The 8,659-nt window shown below is 38.9% G+C and overlaps 1 protein-coding gene across 2 annotated transcripts in view; it reads left to right on the top strand.

Annotated features, from left to right (window-relative positions):
- rasgef1ba (RasGEF domain family, member 1Ba) overlaps positions 1-8,659 on the top strand; it is a 119,631-nt gene that overhangs the window by 27,092 nt on the left and 83,880 nt on the right. For both annotated transcript variants that reach the window (XM_032517187.1, XM_032517186.1), the window contains exon 3: positions 4,136-4,189. In XM_032517187.1, coding sequence (XP_032373078.1) covers positions 4,136-4,189 — 54 coding nt within the window. The remainder of the gene's footprint in view (positions 1-4,135; positions 4,190-8,659) is intronic.

The raw sequence follows: 8,659 nt of genomic DNA, 5'->3' as shown, positions 1-8,659 counted from the left end.
TTGTTTACAGCAACCATAGCAACGCACAGAGCTGACCATAAGCCATGAACAGGCAAGAGGCCGTAAACTGCACTAAAAACCCAGATTGAGATGCATATTCTGAATGCACTGTATACACGTACAAAGAATGACTCTAAAACCTGAATAAAACCAGAATACAACCACGTTTTAATCGGAAAATGCTACTGTATATTTGGAGAAAGGCCAAATTTGGACTAGCCAACCGTAAAGTTCTTTTTAGATGACATAATTCAGAATAATAGTGGAATATTGTTGTACACGTAAATGTACTTTTCCTACAAGGGCAAATTCGACTGGCATGGAGGAATTCAGTCAAAACTCAATGTTTTCTGGTCATTTGCAAGTTAGAAGAAGTCAAGGCGTCTATTAAAATAGGGTTACATTATGTTGAAATTGAAAGTTTTCTTCACATCTTGCTTATACTGTAACTATATCCAGTGTTTTAACAGCATTTTGATGACTACACATCAATATGGAACAACTTCTGCAGGATCTTTTCTTTTTTTATTATTGGCAAAAACTACAAAGCTGGGGTGCCCTGGGAGCTCATCTGGTTGAGTGTACTTGCCTTTATATAGGTACACTACAGGATTAGTATTCAGATTTAAGTGAGAAATCAGAAAAACACAATTAATTCTCAACATAGTGTTTGTGCAAAAGAGAATGCTTTGTAGCTGTGCAGGACTAATCATTTAGAATGCCGAAGAGAGGTCAGTGGGGTGAAAGGCTATGGGTCTCCACTTGGTTGTAAACATGGAAATCCAACTTCATCGGGTCATCGTGAGTTCAGACCAGTCCCTGTCATCAAGATAATAACCCTTCAGATGTCATAGATCAGAGGTCTCCCAGTGGTCGTCCTCTATCAGCATCTGTGTGGTTGTAAGATGTCAGGGGTCACAGGTAGTAGTACTGCTTTGAGGTCCAACGCCCTAAAGCAATTATCTTCTAAGTGGAAAGGAAAGTGCACAGAGGAAGGTCTAAATGTTGTTTTTGTTCATTAGATGTGTGCTTGTTTATTGCTTTCTTTCTCATATCATTCTTTCTTTGTCATTCTTCATTTTACTTTCCTTCTCTCATTTTCTCTCTAACTCCTTCATCTTAGGTAGCTTTGGCAATCAACAGTTGTCTGCATTAATATTGGTTTTGAAACGACCAGGGATGTCATTTACTCTGCCCTACCAAATGAGTGAGTATTGCGATGTTTCCATGCGTTAAACTCACAATCCCCATCAGTGTAGAGGACAACCCAGTGTTTTTTATTGCCAAAGCCCCCTTTACAATGCACCACCGCTGCACGTTTTCACGCTTCATCTGTCCTCGGTCCTAAAGGGATAGTTTGGATCTTTTGAAGTGGGGTTGTATGAGGTATTTATCCATAGTCAGCGTATTAGTAGATGACGGTCAGCATGTCTCCCATTTGGAAGGGCGGCAGCAGCTAAATGTGTTGTAGCCAATTCAACAACGAAATAAGGACCACCTAAAAAAAAAAAAAAAAAAAAACCTCTCTGACAGTAAACTGAAGCCGTTATATCGCTCCCTTCAAAGCCACCAGACTCCTTTGACAAATACAGTCATTTTACCTTTTTCATGTCTTTGAAGAGAGTGATACAGCAAGTTAAAATATTCTTAATATAGCATACACTTAAGTGGAAATTGTTGTTATTAGGTGGTCATTTTTTATATTGCTAAAATATGTTTAACCAGTCCACAAGAACATTAACTTTGCTATAATTACTGCATACAGTTTTATATGATGTTTTGATGTTTTTAGAATTACTTGATATTTAGGCTGTTTATGAATGCCCTATCCATAGTTGCAGTCTGAAAAAAATATCCTTTTTTTTTTATAAATCATGTGCATATATTTTTCTTGCAGCAGCTCTCACTGCTTTCCCCTTATAATTCCTAAAACGCAACTTGAACTAATGACCTGTACAATATGTTCTTTTATTTCAATTAGTCTCTGCACTACCCCATAAAAGATTCATAGAACTCAGCCGGAGCCTGTATTAATAACTAATAAGACTAAGTGATATTAGGGAACAGCTGGTACGCTGGCTTAGAGGGTCAAAAATGTCTGACATTGCACTGGTCCCGCCGAGACAAAATGTCCACTCCTGACGCAGAGGGCCATCTGACCAGGAGTAAAAATGGACCAGTTCTGCTGGTATTATCTAAGGGACTTGTAAATTATAATTTAATATTGGTCATTACGTGCATTATTCATGCCATGTGTACAGCTCGGTATAATGACTTGTGTAGGCTGCATTGTACAGTTAAAGACGACTATATTCAAAATTCATGAAATAGTTGATCTCTTGATCCTCTGGCTAGAAAATGATAATGGCTCGCAACCTCTAGGATTTAATCGGTTAATCCCTCTTTTTTGCTAATGTGGTTTAAGAGGATTTCCTCTATACATTATTATGGTAGTTATTAAGTCATTGCCTGAGCAGGGATCATTTCCTTTCATTATAATCTCAGCATCATATGTTTGACCCTATTGTTAAGTAAAAACATCCTCAAGGTTTCTTTTTCTCCACAACCTCGATAACACACAAACGAACAAATCGAACACACAGTCGCATACCTCTTCCAAAAGGAGAATAAATACAACATCTATCACGGCAGCATCAAAGTGGCCTCTCCCATTGATTTCCTGTTTCTGTGTCACAGAGAAACAGGTTGGCTAATAGGGCTAAGTTATGCAACAGCATGCAGCTGTAGGCTTTTACCCATAAATCCCTGCCAGCGCTCAACTGGAGGAGATTAAAGTTGAGCGAATGCCCACCCTGACAGCAGCAGCACATGGAAGTCTGTAAAATCACTTATGTTTGCTCTCCATAATTCCTATTTGTTTATAGTCTCATTGCCTTACCTCTGAATGCCGGGACAATCATTGTTAATTACATGCTTGGTTTGGCGAGCTCGCCGTTTCTTTAAATCCAGTTATTTCTCTGCATGTAGAGACTGTATGCCTGTCTGGAGGAACACCCTGAGATCTGGCTGGTTTACGTCTCTTTGTTCAGTGTCGGGTCCTCATCTGACTTGCGAAGGGAAGCACTTATTTCTGCTCCGTCAGCTTTTTTGGTATTTAATTTTTTTTAATTGAATTAATTTAACTTTAATTTGCATACACGTGCTGTGCACATCCAGGTCCACATTAGACGCAGATGACTACCATTACTCTCGGTAAAGGCACCTGTCCTGCCGCAATGAATTTAGATTTTTTTATTAGCGTCATTACTTCTTTATTTATTATTCCCATGCTATCAGTTGCCCACAGCTCAGCAGTTTTCTGCTCGGTCGCATCTTCTTGCCAACAGATTTATTTGTTTTACCTTGTTGGATCAATTGTGTCCGCCAGACTTATGGCTGATACGGGATCGACTACTGTTCAGCAGAGACCCAATAATATATTGCTTTGTACTGTCAAAGAGGTCTAGTCACAACAAAGACAGGCCATACAGTGTTCCCATTTTCACTCATAGACTTGTAATTTGGAGATCATGAGTCTTAATTTCCCCCAAACCCCGCTCACCTAAAACCACTTTAATTTGACGTTTTTTTAAATTAAACTGTTAAATCATCACTTACTAGAAGTAAGTAAGTCTTATCTTTTTGCGCGATGGTCCTTTTACACGCTGTAGGCCTACGCCAGACATAAAACTGGTAATGAAATGCCAAATACCTTTATTGTCTATAGTCTAAGTGCACTATGGGAGGAGAAAACAACTACCACTGTGCATTCAGCTCCAGTTGCACTGCAGGGCTGGTTTGTGGCAGGCAACATTTAGGTGTTAGTGGAGTTAGATGACCTTTTCAGCTCAGAAAACTCAAAGTCCCTTTTTATAAACGTACTATGTTGTGTGAAAGACCTTAAATCCAAGTTTAATAGCAATTAATTTGCTGTTTGGAAAAAAACAAGCATGCTCAGTCTACTTTCCTTGGAGAATCAATAACTGTGATTTTCCTGCCTCATTACATAAAATGAGGACAATATACTCGATGTGTGAGATCAAAGTGTGCCGATCTATACCGATGATTCATGATTTCTTACCATGTTTTGGTGCGTGCATGAAAAGTAACAGAACCTTCTCTTTCCTCTCTTCAGCCAACAATCTTTGGGACATTAACCAATGAGAGAGCACAGTTTGACAACAGACTGGTGAGTCACCTCAATGTGTTTTATTTTTTGTTTTTTTTAATAACTGAACAATGATGCTTGCAAAAAGAGCATTTGTTTTTTGAGGGTGTATTGGTGAAATGGACTTTTAATTGAAAAAACAAAGTAATGGGAACTTTAGTTGACGAAATATTCCTGGGTGTGTGTGTGTGTGTGTGTGTGTGTGTGTGTGTGTGTGTGTGTGTGTGTGTGTGTGTGTGTGTGTGTGTTTGTGTGTATGTGTGTGTTGAGTTTACCCTCTAAATATGGTGCCCAATTTTTTTTATATTGATACATTTTTTAAATAGTAAAAAAAATAAAAGAATAAATTAAATAATAACCGTTCAAGCATTTCCCTACACGACAGATGGCAAAAAGTTTGTCTGTTTTGGTGCTACACAAATGTGGTCTCTGACTGTGTAGTTGTGTAATTCAAACAGCAATGGCAGTCGCCACAGAAAGCCAATTAACCAGCGACAAAGGAAACTATTAAGCTGCCCGGTTGTTTTCCTGGCTAGATCTATCAAAGGAGGGGAGTCTGTGGTGAGTCTGTGCCAACTAGCACATTACTTATTTAATTACTTAGCCCTGCGGCACCAAATGAATCCAGCAGATTTATGGATTCATCCATTTCCCATATATCAGAAAACAATAAAAGCGTCCCTTTATGCTCTGTCTCCAAAGCACTGCTGGGCCCCAAGCAGGATGCTCTGTCTATAGGCCTCTGTCTTTTCTCAGTCTGGTCTAAGTCGTGGACTGCAGCAGGTGGGTGGGCGGTCCAGTGTTGATTCACAGGTACAATGCATGTATTGGAGAGCCTGATCATGAAAGACTCGTTTAAACCCTTTGAGAGTTTTAAGAGCCAAACCTGGACCAAAGCCAGACTGGCTTATTGATGTATGGTGACATTTGTTAGAATGTTTCCGTTTATTTTTTTCCAGCTGCTCAGAGGAACAAAGTCTGGCACTTGATTATCAAGGTTTGGATTGTTAATGTGAAGAAAGATGTGAACCCAAAACCATCTGTTGATACGTGTTCGTATAAAGACTCCACAGAACTGTTACAGCTTTGTTTATACACATTGTAAATTCACAGACTACTGGTACAAAATAATTAAAAAAACAAAAAAAACAAGTTTTTTATAAAATAAATCTTTTACTGTGGGTCCCTATATGCATTGTAGCTGTGTGAGCAGAGTTTTGTTTCTGCAACATAATTAATGCAATTAAAAGGTAATTTGAAATGATTTAACAAGAGTTAGAAGGTAATTTATTTTAAATAGCTATTTAAAAGAAATTATAAATGACCTGCCTAATCCTTCAATGTCCTCTTGTGAAGTAGTTCAGGCAAATGCAGAGACTGAAATTTGGCTGAAAAAGAGGCTCATAAATCCCTGATACTCATCACCCTACTCTGCATATGTGCACCCATTGGGCGAATCAGACTTTTTAGGGTTTATGATCTAAAGCTATTGACAACCACCACATTAGATAATGCCAAGCTTTCTCTGTAGCTGGTCTAAGTCGTGCAGATAATCCACTCAGGGTTCATTTCCCTTTTTACTAAAGAACTGTGTGGTCAGGTGAAGTTTTCTCTTCCCCTCTGATGAAAATCTTCTCCGGATTTTGCATTGACCTCAAAACTATGAAGGCCCAGGTGGAACAGGGGCAGGCGCTGGCCGAGGATTATGTTAACATTATGCATACCGAACAATAGCACTCTCAGTGGGACAAGCAGCCAGAGAAGCCAGCCGCCATGATATACCCACAGACGGCTTAACTCTCATGCATCAGGGGGCTTTGTGGGATTAATCTAATAATAAAGCCAGAGTTGTGCCTAAATCCTTATTGATTTTTTCACGCTTATGGACATTGTACTCATCATTTTATAGTGGAAAAATCCAATATGCTGTTGATAATGAACTTCTATCACTGAAGTGAGAGGTTTAGCTGGGATGAAAAAGCCTAGACTTCCTGCACGTTGTGTTCAGACTTGAGACTCACAAAAACACAAAGTAACAAATGTCTTTGATGCAACTGTAATTAATTTAATGACGGCTGTAATTTAATAACAGATCATTTACTGCAGTCATTTGTCAACAGTCATGTAGTTTGTTGTTTTTAATTAAAGATGAACAAACGGATGAATTAAACAGCACCAAATGGATTGGGAGCCTTTGCCCGTTAATAGGAATTTTGTTTCCCATGACAACGAAAGCAGGATGCCGACTGAGGAAGCAATACGGTACATTTCAGTGAAGGTAGGGTTTTAGTGGCAGATTGAGTCTCGCCCATTGAACCTGATTGGAGCTTTGTTAACAGTACTTTGCCATGAAGACTAAATACTTTGTCTGAGAGACTTCTCAAGAATACTATAGTTTTGACATATTTAATGTAAATTGCCCGTCACAAGTTCACAGATCCCATTGTGACATTTTCAAATACCTTGTTTTGTATTACTAATGGTCCAAAACCCAATTTATTTTGAAGAGACATTAAACAGGTACAAACGTCAAATCATGAGATTAAAGATGCTGTAAGCAGCATATTTGCTGTCTTTCTTATCAGAATATCTGTATCACTCTGTGTCTGTGCATGAAGTATGAAGCCTGAACTGGGAGGCGATTAGCATAGCTTAGCATAATAAATAGAAGTGAAGGGAAATTGCTAGCCTGGCTCCGTCCGAAGTTTAAAGGAGGGTTATCAAAGCCTCTAAAGCTCACTAATTTACTCAATGTATCTTAATTTGTACACAGACAGAAATGTGTGGTTTTAAACAAAGTTACATCCTGGAACTATTTCTTGATGAAGGACGCAGTAAGGAAAAACTGTCATTTTAACCTTTCTGTTTGTGCAAGGATTCAACAAACGAGACAAATGAGTAAGTTGATTTGTAGGTTTTATTTTATTTCATCCTTTGGACAGAGATTGGCTAGCTGTTTGCCCTTGCTTTCAGTCTTTTTGCTAGGCTAAGCTAATGGCCTTCTAAATGAGTACATTCATCAAAATGGTTAACTGTTCATTTTATATGAATATATTCATTGATTATGCAAACTGTGATGTATCTATCTGTTGACTAATCGACTGATCAACTCGTTGATTCAGCACTAATCGGAATTACTATTTATGCAATTGTTTTCACTGAAACTGAGCCAGTTAGCTGATCCTCATACATGTGGTTTGCATCGGCCATTCATGATTCAGTGTTTTGCTCAAGGACACTTTGACAAATCCCTGTTGGTAGACACAACAGTGTCTGTTGGGATATTTCTGTCTGGGAGGCCACCCTGCTGCCAAAATATGTAAACATGTTCTCACGCGCACTTCATTTTCACATTGTTCACCCTTTGTTAATGTCACAAACCCAGAGCGTCCATTACATAACTCCTAAACCATGCTGAGAAAGGTATAATAAGTGTGTGGCACATGAACGTTGTGTGTTAAAGTCTAAAATCCAGGATGGTTGCATAAGCCTGCTATAAGGGCACTGGTTATGTAAACGTGTTTCTCAAAAGAAATCAGAAGCCAAAGTGCATTCCTTCAGAGGCCTGATCTTCTTCCAACATCAGCAACCCACTGCTGGGAACGTTGATGTTGGCCAAAACCAGAGTGCTGCATTTTTCCTCCTTGTCCGTTTGTTTGTGTGTAACATAGCTGGCAACAGGAATCGACCAAGAATGCTCAGAGTGTATTAGGGCGCTTTCGCACCTAAAATTCGGTGGACTATGTGTGACACTAAACAAATGGGCCTTTTTGTAGGTGGACAAAAAATACATTTAGTTGCTTTCCCCATCCACAGTAGTACATTGGTATATTTCCGTGTTGGCACTACTGTCTACTTCGTGCCAACCACCATCTACTGTATGTACAGTAATACACTGACGTACCTCATACAACCCCATTTCAAACAATCTGAACTGTCCTGTAGAATCTTTACCGACCACTTTCAGAGGCCTCCTAAACTTTTTTTAGATGTTCGATGGGTTTGTCCAACAGCTTCAGGCAGCCATTTGTATCCATTTCTTTCTTTAACAGTGTTTTTCTGTTTATCAACTTACTTTTCTGTTATTTTTCTGTTGAACTGTCAAACCTGATGAACAGCACAGACAAGTGCAGCTGTCTGTAAAATACTGTGACTTTTTTTGACAGGCCACTGACATTTTAGTCCAATTTGACATGTAATCCTGTTAGAGCTTACATGTGATAAGTGCCATTTGGAGAACAGATTATTTCAAACCACCATACAGTACCATGAGTACTGACATTTTAACATGGTTGGTCACAGTGGGAATTAAACTCCTGACCCAGGCTGCATTAGGGCTCCACATGGTCATGTTGAATTTATTATATTAATGGCAGATGTTCATAGACATTGTGATGTCATCTGGTTTGCTCCACTGTGTAGTGTGTGGATGTTCTAATTCCCTCATTTAATTCATTACTTAAAAGAATGGCAGTACCTTTTTTTTACTTT

The sequence above is a fragment of the Etheostoma spectabile genome, chromosome 5 (genome assembly GCF_008692095.1).
Source record: "Etheostoma spectabile isolate EspeVRDwgs_2016 chromosome 5, UIUC_Espe_1.0, whole genome shotgun sequence".
In the NCBI taxonomy this organism is placed as follows: Eukaryota; Metazoa; Chordata; class Actinopteri; order Perciformes; family Percidae; genus Etheostoma; species Etheostoma spectabile.
The sequence above is the reverse complement of the archived record's forward strand: the minus strand, read 5'-3'. Positions and strand labels throughout refer to the sequence as shown.